Source organism: Equus quagga, chromosome 4 (assembly GCF_021613505.1).
Source record: "Equus quagga isolate Etosha38 chromosome 4, UCLA_HA_Equagga_1.0, whole genome shotgun sequence".
Taxonomy (NCBI): Eukaryota; Metazoa; Chordata; class Mammalia; order Perissodactyla; family Equidae; genus Equus; species Equus quagga.
In genome coordinates this window covers 141690164-141708500 of record NC_060270.1, presented here as the reverse complement: position 1 = coordinate 141708500, position 18337 = coordinate 141690164, and the positions used below count along the sequence as shown (strand labels likewise).

The 18337-nt window shown below is 42.7% G+C and overlaps 1 protein-coding gene across 9 annotated transcripts in view; it reads left to right on the top strand.

The window, feature by feature from the left end:
- PLEKHM3 (pleckstrin homology domain containing M3) overlaps positions 1-18337 on the top strand; it is a 173796-nt gene that overhangs the window by 90000 nt on the left and 65459 nt on the right. For all 9 annotated transcript variants that reach the window (XR_006888200.1, XM_046658199.1, XM_046658202.1 and 6 more), the window contains exon 6: positions 9836-9899. Coding sequence is in view for 8 of the 9 variants with exons in the window: in XM_046658199.1 (XP_046514155.1) it covers positions 9836-9899 (64 nt within the window). In the remaining variant the exon portion in view is untranslated. The remainder of the gene's footprint in view (positions 1-9835; positions 9900-18337) is intronic.

Below are 18337 nucleotides of genomic sequence, written 5' to 3'. Positions count from 1 at the left end.
GTTATATATTAATTTTATGATAGTGTATTTATAGCTTTTTATTTACTGAAAAATCTTGCGGAAAGTTAAAAAGTGACTTTATCTTATTCTGAGATTAAATGAAATATACATAAATTATCTAAATCATTTTCTGAGAGACAAAAACAAATAAAACTCACTGCAGGAAAAGTAGTATATTCTTGGAACCATTAAAAAAAAAATAAGAATTTAAGCTAGGATTTATAATAACTGTGATATAATCTGCACTTCTATCATCAGACCCCAGAATAATCATAACCAAAATTACTTCCCAAGTATTTCTACTCTAGGCTTTAGATTGTTGCTAAGAAACTTAAGCACAATTTCTGAACGAGCGGGTAAAAGAGACCCTTATTTCCCATAACTATCTGCCAAGATATAATATCTGATGCAATCTTGCCACTTTTTTGGCCAGTGAGATTAGCAAAATGAGGTATCAAGAGAAATGATTGAAGCTTGTGTCTTCCACATGGGTTGCTATCGAAATATCTGCCTTTGATTTAAAATTGTTTTTCCATTAGCTGGGAGCAGGGCTGGACACTCGAGCCCTGTCCACATCCAGCCTCACATGACTGTGCTGGGGAGAGTGCAGCTCCCGGCAGAATCACCAGATCGCACTCCCTGGGAGGCTTCACGGGGCTTTTTGCTTATTTCTGCGTGGGCAAGTGTGCCCTCGCCCTCCCGACTCAGCACTGGTGGCCTGCCCTGGAGCACGTGTTCTTGGAGCACACAGTGCTGCTGCATGAATAGATGGTTTCCTTTTAAATTATTCCTGCGACCTCTATCCGTAGTCTTCCTTTTAGACCTTATGATTTAGAATCAAAATTGGAGGTTTTCCTTTGGTGTTGTGTTGTCTTTTATTTCATGCGTGTGGATGGTGGGTACTTTTTTTAGTCTATCTTACATGTGCTAAGATATTTCCGTTACAGATTTTTTTGTTTTTCCTTTTAATCATTGCATTTTTAGATAGTAGTTGTGCAACTTTGAGAACTGAGCTACAGGGAAATGGTGATGCTATTAAATCTGTCAAAATCCTGCACAGGGACTGCCCACTTCAGAGCCTGACTACTCCCTTTTGTCTCAGGAGCATCTTGGTGGGCACTAGTTGAAGTCCTCAGAAATTAGGCAGCTTAAAGGAGTCTGGCTTGTTTGCCTCGGTGTCCTGTGACAAAATGGCATGGGGACCTCTTACCTTTTTTGCAGAGACTGCTGCCTTAGATTTCATAGGCAACTGTGTCTGCATTTTTAACCCCAAGTATCAGCTACATAGCAAAAGAGCTCTGAATGTACATGACTTTTTTCCTTTTTAATTTTCATCCTTCCTCACCATTTTCGTTAGAATGTAAGCCTAGGTTACCTTGTTGGTGTGTCGGGCAGTTCTAGAGATGATAAAGTAGAAAACATTGGCACTAGAAGTGATGGTGCTGGTTGGTTTTCCTGATGCATTAGCAGGTTTCTTCATTGTTCATTGGTGTCAGAGAACTTGACAGTGCTGCCTGCCAGCAACATGTTTCCCTGAAGGGAGTGAGATATGGAGTTGACTCTCCTTATCGCATTTGTCCTTTGGCTCTCGTGTCAGGACCGACCAGGCAAACCTGCACTGGCATGCGCAGGGCTACCCTCAAGATTGGCCTGTCAGAGAAATGCTGTTGCACCTGGTGATGAGTAGGCCTGTGGTGCGGCAAGGTCGGTCACCAGAGCACAGAACACCCTAAACATGGCAGCCCCAGTGAGAAGATGAAAGGCAGCACCCTCAGCAGCAAAGACCCTGCACATCAAAAGGTTGCTAAGGCAGACAGCTGCCAGATGTTTGTAGCTTTCTGGAGGGACCACGGGAGGAATTAGTAATTACCTTTCATATAAGATTTTAGTAGAAACTTGAAGCATTTTAATTAAGAAAATACAGGGTATGTTTGGGGGTGTGTGTGTAAACATGTGTATTTGAAAGAGCTTCCAGCTGGGTCCCCGTCCACTTCCTCTAGGCCTTTCCAGAGGCGAGTTCTCGCTGCTGTTGTATCTGTAGCTTCTGCTTCTGTACTAGCTTCCTCATTGTAGCATATAAATATCCCCAGGTCTCTCCCATCTTTAAGAAAGGAATCTTTTCTTAGTCCTACATCCTTCTTTAGTTATGGCCCAATTTCTCTCCTTTCCTTTAAAAGTAGCTTCTTAAAAGAGTAATCCACAGTCCTTCAGCTCTCTGCATTCTGGCTTCCTCTTCTTCCCCTGAAACCCTTCTGTCCAAGGTCACTAATGAATTTCCATTGGCAGAACCCCGCAGGCACTCTTCAGGCATAGTGAGTCTTCTTAGTATGATTTGACCTTTCCAGTGCCTTTGATATTGTTGACCCTCTTTTTCCTTCTCAGAATTCTCTCCTTCCTTGACGTCTCTAATGCTGGCTCTTCTGCCTTTTCTCTTCCCTATCAAACTGCTCCTTCTCAGTCTTTTTCCTGCAGCCACTTGTTAAATAGCACTGTTTGCCAGGTCCTTGTCCCTACTATGTGCTGTCCTGGGCTATCACTCCTTCTCACGGCTTCACCTAACACCCATAGGCTGGGGATAGACAAATATCCCACCTGGACATTTTACAGACAGTTGCAACCCTCTGCCCCAACAACTGAGCTAACCTTTCTCCCCGAAGACAACTCGTCTTCCTCGTTCCCTGTGTCAGTAAATGGAACTGCCCTTTACCTGCTGGATCTAGCTGGAAAAGTGAATAATCCCAAGCTCCTTCCTGTTAGTCATGATGACCTTGTGGATTCTGCTGCAGAAATCTATCTCGTGGTTGGCCATTCTCTCTAACCCCAGGCAACCATTTAAATTCTGTTCAGGCCCCCATCATTTCTCACCTTGTTTACCAAAAAATTATCCATCCCTCAGTCTCTTCCCCATCCCCTTCTGCTGTCAATGATTTTTAAAGTCACAAATCAAACCTCGTCATTCTCCTGCTTGAGGCAATCCTATGCCACCCCATCTCTTCTGGGGTAGCTCTTAGCAAGGCATTCAAGACACCTTGTGTCTGGCTGCATCCTGTCTTTCTAAGCTCACACTCTGCAGTTTCCCCTCCCCGACATGTACACAGGACAGCTCCTTCAGTACAGAAAGCCAGGTCCCTGTGAGCAGTGTCCTTGCTCTGATCTCTGTGCTCTTGCCGGTGCTGCTCCCTTGACCTGCAACTCCCATCCTTCCACTTGGTCAAATTAATTCTGACTCATCAGCTCTCTCAGGCCCCTCCTGACCGGGTGCTCTGCCAGCTCCCCACCATTACCTATGTGTCTGTAGATCTCAGCACTCCACTCTGTGAACTGCAGCTGTTTGCCTACTTGTCTGCGTATTCTCTGATGTTAAAAAAACTCTTTTCTCCAAATCTCCAGGGCCTAGCACAATGCCTGTCACATGTTATGTATCCAGCATCTACTTATTTCAATGAAATGTGTGCTGTTTCAGGTTCTTGACCATAGTGACTAGTTGCAGAGGTTATAAGGCTGGACTTCATTTGCATTAAATTCATGGGAGATATGGTGATCACAAGTTGTTCTTTCTGACAAAAAATGCAAATAATCATCCATTCTTTATTGATTATGTTAATAGTGACATTAATCCTGACATGACTCTCTTAAAGAGACACCAAGCTTTGCCTCCCAGATGTGAAGGGCTCCCCCAGCAATCCTGAAGCGGCTGCAAATGCATCTCTGCATCCCCTGCGGAGCCCTGTCCTCTCCCTGTCAGATCTGCTGAAGGCAGCACAATGCGACCTGAGCAAGCTCTCCACAGCCCCTGCTGCTACTCAGAGCTTTAGGAGAACTGGCCCCTGGGAGTCCCTGCTTGTTCCCCCGTTTCCTAAAGAGCTGTCAGAGGGCCAGCTTGTGGCACCTAAGCCTCGGCAGCGAAAAGCCCTTGGTGTCCCCAGATGGGAAGCCACTGTGGCCCATGCTTCTCTGGGCTTGATTCAATGCCATTTTCTGCCATGAGCTGCCCTCGAAGACAGAGGCAGTGGGAAAGAGGAACAGACCGACTGCGGGAGAAAGCCTCTAGTGTCGGGCCCTGCCCTTCAAGCAGAAGAGCTTGCCCTACCTCTGAATACCTGCACAGTCTTTCTTCTTTCATTTACATTAAAGAGCATCACTATAAAGGACACATTTTAATTCCTCTCAGGAAATTTATTCTCATATTTGACTTCCGTGCTTTCATGCTACAATTTCCATCCTCCAGGGAGAAGAAAAGCTGATTAGTATTATCTGTCTTAAAAGTCTTTATGTTTTACGGCAACCACTAAATCTCCTGGACACAACATCTTCTGCAGACACAATAGCTCAGTTCCTTTATCTTTTCTGCATAATTGCATTTTCCAGTTCTTCGTGTCTGTTATGACTGACCTCATGTAGATTATAGTGTTAGACACTGGAGAGTGATAGAGAGGAGACAGCAGATAAGGTGCTGCTGGAGGGGCCAGAATCTCTTCAAAAGGGAGAGAGAAAATAAACATGTGAAACATATTTACTCAGAGAGAAACACAAAGTAAATGCCTAGCTAACTTGAGCTGTACAGACTGTGTTGAAGGAGTATTAGAGGTGACTGTGGGCCAAAGTTGGTTTTTGTGAGAAGAATAATAAACAGTGTTTGGAAGAAATAAAGACCCAGCCTGGTAAGGAAAAGCCCAGAAATAAACCCATGCGTAGAGGGTCAATTAAGTTAGGACAAAGGAGCCAAGAATATACAATGGGGAAAGGACAGTCTCTTCAATAAATGGTGTAAGGAAAACTGGCCCATTATCTTACACCATACACACAAATTAACTTAAAGTGGAATAAAGACTTTAATCTAAGACCTGAAATCATAAAACTCCTAGAAGAAAACCTAGGTGGTAAGCTTCTTGGTATCAGTCTTGATGATAATTTTTTTGAATATGACACCAAAAGCAAAGGCAACAAAAGCAAAAATAAACAAGTGGGACTACATCAAACTAAAAAGCTCCTGTGCAGCAAAGAAGACCGTCAACAAAATGAAAAGACAATATACCGAACAGGAGAAAATATTTACAAATTATATATCTAATAAGAGGTTAATATCCAAAATATACAAAGAAATTCGTACAACTCAATAGCAAAAAAACAAACAATTCAAGTAAAAAATGGGCAGAAGATCTGAATAGACATTTTTCCAAAGAAGATATACAGATGGCCAACAGGTACATGAAAAGATGCTCTACATCATTAATCATCAGGGAAATGCAATCAAAACCACAATGAGATGCTACCTCATACCTGTTAGAATGACTGTCATCAGAAGGACGCGAGAAGTGCTGGCGAGGATGTGGAGAAAAGGGAACCCTTGTGTACTGTTGGTGGGAATGTAAATTGTGCAGTCACTATGGAAAACATTACGGAGGTTCCTCAAAAAATTAAACTAGGAACTACCATATGATCCAGCAATTCCATTTCTGGGTATTTATTTGAAGGGAATGAAAACACTAACTTGAAAAGATATATGTACCTCCATGTTCATTGCATCTTTATTCACAATAGCCAGAATATGGAAACAACCTAAGTGTCCATCGATGGATGAATGGGTCAAGGAGATGTGCTATGCATATATATATATATATCTGTGTATATGCATATGCACACACACACACAATGGAATATTATTCACACAATGGAATAAAAAAGAATGAAATCTTGCTATTGCGACAACGTCGATAGACCTTGAGGGTGTTATGCTAAATGACGTAAGTCAGACTAAGAAAGATAACGTTTGTTGTCACCTATATGTGGAATCTTAAAAAACAAAAACAAAAAACACCCAGCTCATAGATACAGAGAACAGATTGGTGGTTGCCAGAGGCAGGAGGTAGGGGATAGGTGAAATGGATGAAGGGGGTCAAAAGGTACAAACTTCTAGTAGTAAAATAAATAAGTCCTGGGGATGTAATGTACAGCATGGTGACTATAGTTAATGATACTATATTGCATATTTGAAAGTTGCTAAGAGAGTAGATCCTAAAAGTTCTCATCTCAAGAAAAAGAAATTTTTTAAAACTAAGGTGACAGATGTTAACTAGACTTGTGGTGATAATTTCACAATATATACAATTATTGAATCACTATTTGTACACCTGAAACTAATGTGTCAATTTTATCTCAATAAAGTTTTAAAAAACTGGATATTCTCTTTTCTCATCAACTGTGTACATTGGCATATCCATCTCCAACGTTTAGCACAACACCTGGCATATTTTCAGCACTCACTAAGTGTTGACGGGATAACTGACTGTAGTACTCTAGTAAGGAAATTAGCAGTATGATTTGGTTTGTACATTTATGAATAATTCTTATATCCTGTATACCCTCAGTCATAGAATTTTTAGGATTTTAGAGCAGAAAAAAATTGAAGTAGCAAAATATTATAGATATGCTACCCTGCATTTGTCCCTGCTGTGGTTCATTTCAGTTACCGTCCTTCTTACCCTCCAGCTGACCTACATTTGTACAAACCAATGGAAGAGGAGGAAGCCAATCTTCAAATGATTTTCCAGCCTACTTACTTGGTTTACTCTGTCTCCATTTCTCAGCCCTACTGCCACATTGCTTTCCTTTTACTTTATTTCTGAGATTTCATTATTAAGCAATCATCTTTGAAAAAGATTATTCCTCCCATTCAACCACAGTCCAATATCCTCTGTCCCTGTATAAGATTCTCGTCCATTGTTACCCTTGTAGCCCCACTGAGGGACTGTGTCCTAGGTTCTCTTTTCTGCACATATGTTTGGGTCTTAAGTCTTCTTGCAAGTGCTTAAACATATATGTGTGTGTGTATATATATATATAAATGCAATGTTATATTCTGGATTGCATCCTTGAACAGAAAAAGAACATTAGTGAAACAATTGGTGAAGTATGAAGAAAGTCTATAATTTACTTAATAGTTCATTTCTTATTTTTGATCAACATACCATGGTTGTGTAAGATGTTAACTTCAGGGGAAGCTGGGTGAAGGGTATAAGGTAGAAACATTTCACAAATAGGGGAAATGTTAGAAACTCAAGTAAATGTGAGCATCCTGGTTATTTTCAAAACAGAATTTTTCAAGCATGAGAAAAATTGCAGAATACCAAAGCGTGCTTTAGATAACTCTAGACAGCGTAAGGTAAACAAGGTCAGAAGAAACAGCCTCTGCCCCTGCTAGCCCCCTTCATATTCAGTTTCCTGCTAGGTCCATCCCATCCTTTCTCGCAGCTTCAGGTGTCACCTCTGTGCTGACGTCTGAAGTGCCCCCATCTAGTCCACATCTTTCAGGCCCACATTCCCAAGGGCCATCCTTGCTGTCCCCCGAACAAGCACTTTATATTCTGCACATGTAACTCTCAATTCTTTATGACCTGCCCTGTCTTGGCCAGGAACATCGCCATCCTGTCACCTAAGCTAGATACTTCAGAGTCACCTTTGATTCTTTTCTCCATTTTACCCATTCTAAACATTGTCACTTCTTCCAAAGGTCTCTTGTATCTACCCCTTTCACTGTCCCCTGGAATAGATCTTCAAATACCTTGTCAAGACTATCCCTGCCTGCAGTCTCTCCACCCTCCCTACCGCCTTCAGAAAGTGGGCATGGCAAAGTGCACCAGTGTCACTTTCCTGCTTAAAAAAGCATCGGTGCCTCTGGACTGCCACTGGCCTAAACGGTAATAGCCATCTGCCTGGAAGAGACATGCATTATATAGCCAGCTTGGATGGTCAACTCAAACCCACCTCCCTTCTTTCTCTACCCCCACCTCCAAGAAAGTGGAAGGAGCACAGGCCTTTGGAGTCAGAAAGTCTGGCCTTGAATCCCAGATTTATGACCCTGGACAAATTAGTCTTTGCCTCTGTGTGTCATTTTACTCTTATATAAAATGGAGGTTCTACTTACTATGCAGGGCTGATGTGAGAATTAAATGATATATATCAAGGGTCAAACCCAAAGTGGGCTCCTTTTGTTGTTATTGGTACTTAACACTTTGGGAGCCATAAGGAATAGGTGTCTTGATCATGTGTGTCGCTGAAAATGGAAGTTAGTTATATCTCAAAGTCCCTCCTGGGACTGTGGTCTACCTTCCACAACAGGGAGCCTCTCGACAGCGAGCTTAACCTCTCATGGAGGAATCGAGCCTCTTCACTGTCCCCTACCCAGGGCACTCAGACTGTGCTCTGCCTCCAGCCACAGGTGCAGCCTGCACCACCAGAGTTGAAGGGAACCCAGCCTCAGGAACCATATTGCAGTTCTCAGAGTAGGAAGGCCTTAGTCTGTTCTCATCTGTGGATGAAACAGGTGCTTTCTGCAGAATTCTTCAGTGCCTATCATGCTTCTCAGGAAAGCCCCAATCCAGAAGATGCCTGCCCTGTCCCTCATGGGGAAGGGCTTTGTATAATCCATTTGGTGCCCTTCCTTCAGTGGCCAGCACATAGTTGTGCTTCATCACTATTGGGTGGATAGCAGGATGAATGATTTAGTCTCTAGGACCTGTCAAGCAAGGTATACTTAACTGAAAGACTGAATAATGAGTTTCCCAGTGAGCTAGATATTAGGCCAGTGGTTCTAAACCTTGACTGCACTAATCACCAGGAGAGTTTTTGTTTTGTTCAACACTAGTTTCTGGTTATGCTTTTGCCCTGTTGTTTTCTAAAAATTCCCCAAGTGATTCTCATAAACAGCCAGGGTTGGGATCCACAGTGTTAGACCATTCCAAAAATATGTATCCCGTGCATAAGTCTTATTTTCAGTTATCATGTTGTATTGTAGTTATCAGTTCAGATATCTTTCCCTCACTAGACTCCTTGAACTTAGGTACTGGGACGATCTTATTCATAGTTGCCTTCCTGGCACCTGGCACAGTGTTTGGCACATAGTAGATAGTCATTAATGTTAGTTGGCTAAATTGGTGGTTTCTTTCATTTAGAACACAAGAAAACTGCATAGTACCACGTAAGAAAAAGAGAGAATGCTAGCACCATGAGTTTCGTTTTGTTTTTTGGGGGGGTGTGTGTGTGTGTGTGTGTGTGTGTGTGTGTATGTATGTATGTATTCTAACCATCTACCCTTTGGTACCTATCTGCTTATCCATAATCTATGGTTTTTTCCCATTCACTCACTTTCATTTATCCAGATGCTATGAAACTGACAGCAGCCAAAAGTATTGGACTTTGTCAGGGAGTCCCAATTTGAAATATTTTGTCCCATTATTTTCATTTGTACCTGGGTTCTAAAACTTATCACTGTCCATGTAAGAGGATAGTTCATTGATGTCATATTCAGCACTACTATCCCATTAACAATGGCCATAGGAGCTTCCTGACAGAAGACACATGGGTTGCCACTTGAGTTGATTTTCTCAACTCCAAAACCTATTAATTTAGACACAGAATAATAGAGCTGGAGAGATAGAGACATCGAGTTCAGTCATCCTCATTCACCAATGAAGAAGCTGAAGCTGGACGGGTTTTGTGACTTGCCTGAGATGACACAGCTTGTTAGGGATATAGCTCCTACAAGAACCTGGTGTTCTGGCTTTTGGGCCTAGACTGCCACACAGGACTCGTAGCACCTCCAATTGCATTAGAATCAAAGATAAAACTCTTACTTCCATCTTAGTATCTGTGCTAGGAAGAAAAAGATCTGAAACAAAGTATTATTGCAGGTATTTCAGAGGGTGTGGGGAGGAGGACTTCAAGAGGAAAGGGGAAAGAGAGAGGAAAGGATCTTGAATGGGACGTTGAAACTTGGCAGAAAAAGTGTGTGTTCTGGTAGCACCAAGTTCATTTGTGTTTCTGTCCTCATTTTCAGAATTTTTCCCAGAGAGTACCTCCTTCAGCAGATCCACCTGTACTCCCTCTCCGACCTGCAGCAGGTGAGCGCTCAGGGGGCCGTTTCAGTCTGTTCTCTCCTCGGGGAAGTGTTTTTGTTGACTGTGGCCTTGGTACTGAATTCTGTCATCATTTGGGTAGTTTTCTTCTCAAGCCCTGATAATCAGTTTCTATTCAGAATGGAAAAAATCTTAGTATAAAAAATATATTCCAGGACAATAACAAATATTGGCAAGGATATAGAGAAATTGGAGCCCTCATATGCCTCTAGTGGGAATGTAAAGTGGGGCAGCCACTTTAGAAAACAGTTTGGCAGTCCTTGAAAAAGTTAAACACAGAGTTACCATATGACCCAGCAACTCCACTCCTAAATATGTACCCAAAAGAAATGAAAACATATGTCCACCTGAAAACTTGCACACGCATGTTCAGAGCAGCTTTATTCATCATAGCCAAAAAGTGGAAAAGACCCAAATGTCCGTCAGCTAACGAATGGATACAGACAATGTTCGATATCCACACAGTGGAATATCTTTTGGCTATAAAGAAAAGTGAAGTACTGGTACATGCTACAACGTAGATAAACCTGGGAAACATTACGCTAGGTGAAAGAAGCCTGTCACAGAAGAATGTATATATTTTATGAATCCATTTAAATGAAATGTCCAAAATAGGCAAATCCATAGAGACAGAAAGTCAATGAGTGGCTGCCGTGGCCTGAGGAGAGAGGGGATAGGGGGGTGACTGCTCATGGTTGGGGTTTCCTGTGGGCTCATGGAAATGTGCTGGATTTGATAGTGTGGATGGTTGCACAATTTTGTGAATATACTGAAAACCACCAAATTGTATACTTGTAAAGATTGAATCTTATGATATGTGAATTATATCTCAATAAAAAATTATACAAGGAAAACAGATATAAAAGGCAATGAATATATTAAACTCTTTGACTTGTGCTCCAGCCAAACAGTTGGATGACTTTAAAGTTTAATAAAACACAACAGAGCATATGAGTCAAAATCATCTTTTTAAACTTTTGTTAGAGTGTGTCCTTCTAATGATCGACCAGCTTAGCAGCCAGGAAGAAAACCGACATTTTGTCTGTTCAACCCAAAGTTCTGAATATGTTAAGCGTTGGTTAATCATCTAAATGAACAATTCATTCCCTAAGAAGCCTTTAGACACTAAATGAAAGCATTACTTTCCTCTCCATATAGCTATTGATTTTTTCAAGAGTCAATTAAAAAAAATAATTGTGACAACTTTGAGAACATCTCAAACTGCTGCGATTCTGTTCCTTCGTTTGTTTTCCTCTCTGGCTGTTCTGCCCAGAAGCAATGAGGTCAGCTTAGAAACTGTGCAGATCCTCTAATCATTTTTCAGGACTTTAAATTACCTTCAAGGTTGTTTTGGTGTTTTTCTTAACATAAGTCTTTTGTGTTCTGTTTGTCTCCGCAGAGGTAGGAAAGTTATTTTAAATGTTAGGAGTCATTTTAGAGCACTTAGTTGGAGAGGTCCAAGAGAATACCAGGATTTACTTTCTGTTTGTGCATCAAGTGTAACTGTTTGCGCATGTCAGCTCCCCACTCCCACCATCCTGCCTGCGCTGCAGTACACAATCAGGCAGCAGCGGTCTGCTGGCCAGAGTGGAAAGGGGTGTATTTTTAATTACGATTGTCTGGTGGTGGTCAAGGGGAAGGATTGGTTAAAATACCCAGAATACATTTATCTATTTTCTAGGACTCTACTGATCATAGTATCTGAGGACCCAACTCTGTCATTTAAGAAGTATGTTGAAAGGCACCAACATATTCTTGTAAAGGTGGTTTAAAATAGAATGGGTGGGCTCCAAAGTGAGTACTCTTTGAGGAAGTCTTTCAAAAACAAGTTTTGATACTAGATGAAGAGAAGGAATCAGTAATTCCATATTCATTTTAGAGTGTCAGAGGAGCCTATCTATTTGACATAATAAAGCCTTCTTTTTGAAGCTTTCCTGTACCCTGCTGCCTTTTCCCCCCCTTATAATAATCAAACCATACCTGCCAAGCAGCTTCCTTAAATCAGGGGCAGCCATATTCTTGGTGGGCCAGACCATTAGCCCCTGGATCCCCATAAGCAGCTAATCAGTTTTCAGCCTCAGTAGTAAAGTTATAGAGGCAATCAGCAGCTTATCAGACTCCCTGTGGGTGGGGGCGGCTAGAGGTCCTGCATCCATTTACTCAACAGCTCGCTCTAACCTGGTTCTTTGTGCCTAGCTTTAAAATCCTCAAACTTACCATATTTAGAGGAAGTTTAATTCAATTAATTTTCCTGCCTGGGTGGTTGAATTGGATTTAGCTTTTGATCTGTCTTCATATAGACTTTCAGTGCTGAAGGGCACCTCCACCCCATCTTCCCTTGATTTCTAGACAGGCGTGTTTTCTGGATCTGAACCGTTCTTGCAAGTATGTAAGGGAAGGGAACACAAGCAGAAAAAAAATATGCTGTTGCTATGTCACAGAGCATGTCACTGGTTGCATGTCACCCAACCTGACCAAGCCAGCCACAGCCCAGGCTGCCCTGCACCGCTTTGGCCTGTGTGGCTTCATTGCCATCCTGCTTCATGCCAGCTCTGGGAGTTTTAGTGCAAGTTGTTTTCCCTCATATCATTTCCCTCTTCACTCCTGACACAAAAGTCTATGAAAGCAGATCTTTCTATCATATAAAATAACTATAGAAAAATGAATTTCCGTTTATGAACTTTGCAGGAGAGAAGAAGATAAACTAAAGCAGGTAACTGAAGGGTTACAGTTTTCGATAATGGTTATTTAAATATCCTTCCTTAAGGTATAGACTCCTTTCTACAAATTTCTCTTAGGTGAACTTGACTTTTCCTGTTAGCTTTTATTTAAAAAAAATACAACACAGACATCTTCCTCTCCAAAAAGAAAAAAAAGGTAAGAATTTAATAAACATTGTAAAGGGGGATTTATAATTTACGTATATATAATCTTAAAATAATATACTACACGAAATGCTAAGAATACCTAAAATAAAGATGCTGAAAGAATTCTGGTACCTAAACATTTGCAACCTTCTTACCTCTGTCTCTGGTTTCATTTTTGTAAGTGACAATCTGTAAAGTTTTAGCAGATGGACTCAATTCAGCAGTTTGGCTTAGATTTCAAGCTGCCTGAATGCTTCTGATGTCACATTCAAGACAGTTTTTCCCTCTTCTTATTATTTAAATTTACTAGTCTCTTTGCTCGCAGTCTCCCCTACTATCGTACACTTGGACGTGAGGAAATGAAGAGCATGGACTGACACTACTTTGCAAAGGAAACTCCCGTTAGTTGTTCTAGGAGCCGTAGTCACCTGCCCACTGGCCAAGGGGTGCCACTTATTGGCAAAATGTGTACGGTGGTGCTGAGTCCCTAGTCGTCTGTTTATTTCACCAGTGATGAAGGTGCTCACTGGGTTTTACTAGCACATCATAAAGGAAGTGGTTGAACAACACATGGTCATTACCCAACTGTAATCAGCTGGCAGCACTGTAACATGTAACAGAGCCACATTCTCCTCCTGGACTAGAAACAGGCCACAGATGGGGCTCAAGGTCAGGGCAGAGGCTCTCCAAAGCCCAGGAGCTCAGAGGTGTACTGGCTTGAGTTATTCACTTCTTAAGTTTGGAATTTCAGATGAATTTCTGTTCAGCACAGTAAATATTGTTAAAAAAACGTATTAAATCCATGTTCTTTGAAGGTAAATCCAAGAGAAAATAAAATCTTATAAACAGAAACTTTCTTGCAGGAGGTGAGAATGGATAGTGGTTTTTTTGGTTTATTTTTGGTTTTTATTGAGGAGGATTCACCCTGAGCTAACATCTGTGTCAATCCTCCTCTTTTTGCTTGAGGAAGATTGGCCCTGAGCCACCATCTTTGCCAATCCTCTATTTTGTATGTGGGTCACTGCCACAGCGTGGCCACAGATGAGTGATGCAGGTCCGCGCCTGGGAACCAAACCTGGGCTGCCAAAACAGAGTGCACCAAACAACTACTAGGCCACAAGGCTGCCCCGATAGTGGTTTTTTTGAACTGACAGAGTGGCTCCTTGTAAAGGATTTGTCTGGCAGTAACTAAGCATATGTGAATGAATGGGCAAGTGTTGGTGTGTGGTTAATGGGAAAACTGAGGCACTGCCTTGTCAGAGCTTTCTTCTGGTTTGATACTTCGAGAAGGGGAAGTAGAATAGAATTTTCAGTCTGTGCGGCATTATCACAATCCATGGGAAATCTTTAAGACAGGCATACAAAAACCAGCTTCGCTCTGTGAGGCAGTGGAGGAGTGCGGTAATGGTGTCATAGCGTTCTGCAGAGCTTTTTCCTTCCCTGTTAGGTATGTGACAGACTGGCTCCTCACTCACATCCCTTAGCTGTTTTAATGCTGATAAGAAAGTGCCACATTTTCCCCGTGGAATACATCGGTGTATGTAAGTTCATGTTCAAGAGATCGTGGTTGCTCTTAAGGAGCAAATCAGAACCCTGCTTTAATGTCATTCCTTGGACTGTGTAAGTGATAGAGTTCTCCTGGAGTTCTTTCTGCTTGCTGAAAGGAAAGGTGAGATTTAACTTCTAAATTTTGGCTACCTGTGTTCTTGTGACAGAAACCTAAGATGTGTATTAATGACTAACTCTTCTGGTGTTACTTACCTTTGGGTTGTATGTAAGTTAAACATTGAATGATTCTGTTTGTATGTGATTCATGAGAAGGGACACGGGAGGATCCCCTGGGTGAGGCAGTCGGTTAGGGTAGCCCCTCCTCTCCCAACACCTCACCCCCAACACACACACCCTCCTGTGGGACAATCTGAGGAGCTGATTTCCCCATTGTTCACCTTTCCCGGGCCCTAACTTTCCAAACTAGACCCGACCTTCAGGTTAAGGCAATTTAGATTCTAGTTAATATGAAATACACTACCTGAGAAGAATACATCATCATTTTGGCACATCCATTCATCTTATTAATAAGGTGAAAGTACAGCATGATATTTGAGGCAAGAGAGATTTCAGCAAGTAAGTTTTAATGATGAAAGAAAGATAGAAAAGTCTGGAATTTAGAGTACTAACTAAAGAGAAATGAAGTGGGAAAGATGCCAGAGAGGAGGCCCTCAGGAGTGTGAAGAGGAGTGAGTCAGGAGCACGCCACCTTTCTGGAGTCCCCTAGAATAGTCTGAACTGTTTTATGCTAAAGCAGTAAGCACATGTACTAAGCAACGGGCTTGTGCTCTCAATGAATCGATGGATGGATGGATACACACACACACATGCTATCCTGGGCTCACTAGTTCTCTCTCCCCAAAAGAAGAGCAAATTAACTGTTTCTAGCCTCAAAACAAAATATTAGAAATGCTGATCTGTAAAATAACAATACACAGAATTCTAAAACCAAATAAAAAATCTCTGCTTTTTATATGTCAGAATAATGGTGAGTTGTTAAAAGTTGCAAACTTTCTGAACACCAAACACTCCTGAACAGCTAGCTGACTTTCCAGTTAACTCTTTCACCAGCTCCCCACACCATTAGCTTAGGAATTGTCATCTCTGTGACCTAAAGTGTGTCAGAGTTGGCCTCTCAAGACATTATGCAAGTGATGTTCCTACCTTGAAGGTTTTCTGGTTAGTGAGGACAGTCACCAAAAGGTGATGTTAAAGGCATTTTGAGGTCTCTTTTTAAAAACATACTTTGCCAAATTCTTCTCCAAGGAAGTAGTATGAGTTATTTTGCCTGACCCTGCCCCACCAAGTAGACACAGAATCGGGGACTGTCAGTCTCTGTGGGCACTGTTCGCAGAGTCCGTGGACAAAGGCCGAGCCCAAGTGGGCACCCAGTACAGCTGCCCTGTCATCCAAGAAGTAGCTGGTGATGACCTTCATTCAAAGGCTCAGCCCACAGGAACACAGTGCGTCAGTCCCCACAACCCAGTCCCTGGTCCCCCAGCCTCAGGAGCCCGAGGAACTTGTATTCATAGCTTCTCAGCACGCCTGAGCCCCACACCATTGTCCACCCCGTGTTCGCGGGCAGGATAACTAATGAGGAGCATTCAGATTTAACAAGCAGAAAAACAAAGCGTGACAGCCTGCCTGTGTTGTTCTGTGGCGAGCGCCTGCGTCTGCTGTAGCCGTCACTACCTCAGTCCCCTGGGGGCAGTCTGGGGTGAGACGGGAACAGGCCTCCATGAAACATCACTACATCTGCTAGCTGCTTGAGCCAGGCTTGTTCCAGACAGGTGATGAGTTAGGAAAGAGGACCACAGGTTGTTGGGGGGAGAATCATGCCTTTTGAATAAGCGAGATTTTTTGTTTTTTTTTTAAATTTTTATTGAGATTATGATAGTTTACAACCTTGTGAAATTTCAGTTGTACATTATTATTTGTCAGTCATATTGTAGGTGCGCCACTTCACCCTTTGTGCCCACCCCCCACCCCTCTTTCCCCGGTAACCACTAATCTGTTCTCTTTGTCTACATGTTTAACTTCCACATATGAGTGGAGTCATACAGAGATTGTCTTTCTCTATCTGGCTCAATAAACAAGTTTTTAAGGAGTGGACGTGTGTTCTGCTGTTCAGGGGTGAAGGGAAGGGGTTGAATGCTATTCTTTGAAGGATTGGCAGGTTGGCTGCAGAGCAAGTGGAAAGTCGCTCTTTCTCTGGACAGCAGGTGTATTTTGAGTAGGCACAGAACAGTTCCTTGTTTGTGTTCAGTCTCCCAGTGTTTCAGCTCTTGCCGGGTGAGGGGAGAAGGGACAACCACTGCTAAGTGCCAAGGCTGGAGCTGTCTCTTGACCCCTCCCAAGAGGCCTCCGCCTTTGGAGTCCTGGTGATCACGACTACTAGTTTCTGCTGTTTTGGCAATGGGACCAATTAGCTGAGTGAGTAAAGTGGGTGATTAACAAGGTGGTGGTACAGATTGTTTTTTATACCAGCTGGTTAATCTTTGCCCAGAGAAAACTTTGTCCATCTGCAGACCCAGGCACCACACCCAGCTACAGCCACACACCTGGTCCCACAGACGCAGTGGAGGACTGGGGAGGCGGGCAGGGCTGTGGTGGAGAATGTGGCTCGCTAAGGGCAAAGTTTGCTGTTCTTGGCAATCTGGCTCAGAAGACGACTGTGTTGTAAGTGTTGGATAGAGAGCCTCGTCTTCCACGTGAGAAAGAGCTGGCTGAGATGAGGATTCCAGAAGCCAGCCCTGAGCCCCTCAGGTACAAATAACATGGTGGTAGTTGAGAATGCAGCCACAGAACAGGAGGGTAAACCAGGGGAGTGAGAACCAGCTGAAGCTGCCCTTCTTAGGGCCTTGCCTCAGTCAGATAGCATTACAGCTGCCACGTTCTATTCATTTGAAGTAAATCACTAGGTCAGGCCCACATTTAAGGAGAGGAGAATTGGACTCCACCTTCTGAAAGGAGGCATTTCGAAGACTGTGTGAACATATTTCAAAACCATCATACCTGTTATAACAGCATCTCGTATTTGTATATTGTTTTACTGTTTAAAAAGCATTATTCCCAAAACAACTTTGTGAAATAGGTGGGTCTGCCTCCTTTTTTTTTTTTTTTTTTTTTTTGGTGAGGAAGAGTGGCCCTGAGCTAACATCCATGCCAATCCTCTATTTTGTATGTGGGATGCCACCACAGCATGGCTTGATGAGCGATGTGTAGGTCCATACCCAGCATCCAAACCCACAAGCCCCAGGCTGCTGAAGCAGAGTGCACGAATTTAACCACTACACCCCCAGGCCAGCCCCTTCCTTTTTTTATATACACTTTATAGGGAAGAAAACTGAGACTTAGAAGAGTTATCTGACTTGCCAAAGCTACACAGCTTCTATTAGGTGACTGAACCAAGACTGAAGCTGAGGTGTTCTGCCTCCTTGTCCAGCATTCTCTCTGCTGTGCTGTGTGAGCTGTGTGCATAAAAACAAGCAGCCTCCTGGGTTTATGGCACAGAGATATAAAGGGGAGAACACATTTTCAAAAAGCTTAAGGAAGGAGGAATATGAAGTCAGTTATTATTCTTGTAGTTACTTCCTGTAAACAGCCTGAAGGCCTAAGGAAGCAAAAGCTCCCTGTCATATATGACTCACAGGGCACAGCCTTGGGCCCCAGAAAGGCGTTTGGATACTTTTCCCTCACAGTTCTCTTGCCCCAGTCAAACTTCCCTTATGCTGCCAACAGCCAGCATGAGAGGGGACTCCAAGAGTCCTTCTGGTTCTTTCTTTCTATTTGATTCAATTCAACAATATGTGTTGAATGCCTTCTGTGTGCCAGGCACTGTGCAAGGAACAGAGGAAGCCGAGGTGAATGAGTCATAGTCCCTTCCGTCGCTGAGCTCACAATCTAAGGAGAGAGGCAGACAAGCATTTTTTAAGTCAGTGGAGTGGGACACAGGGTACTCGTGTCTAACCCAGTGTGGCAGATTATATTTTGCAAAGATGGCCATGA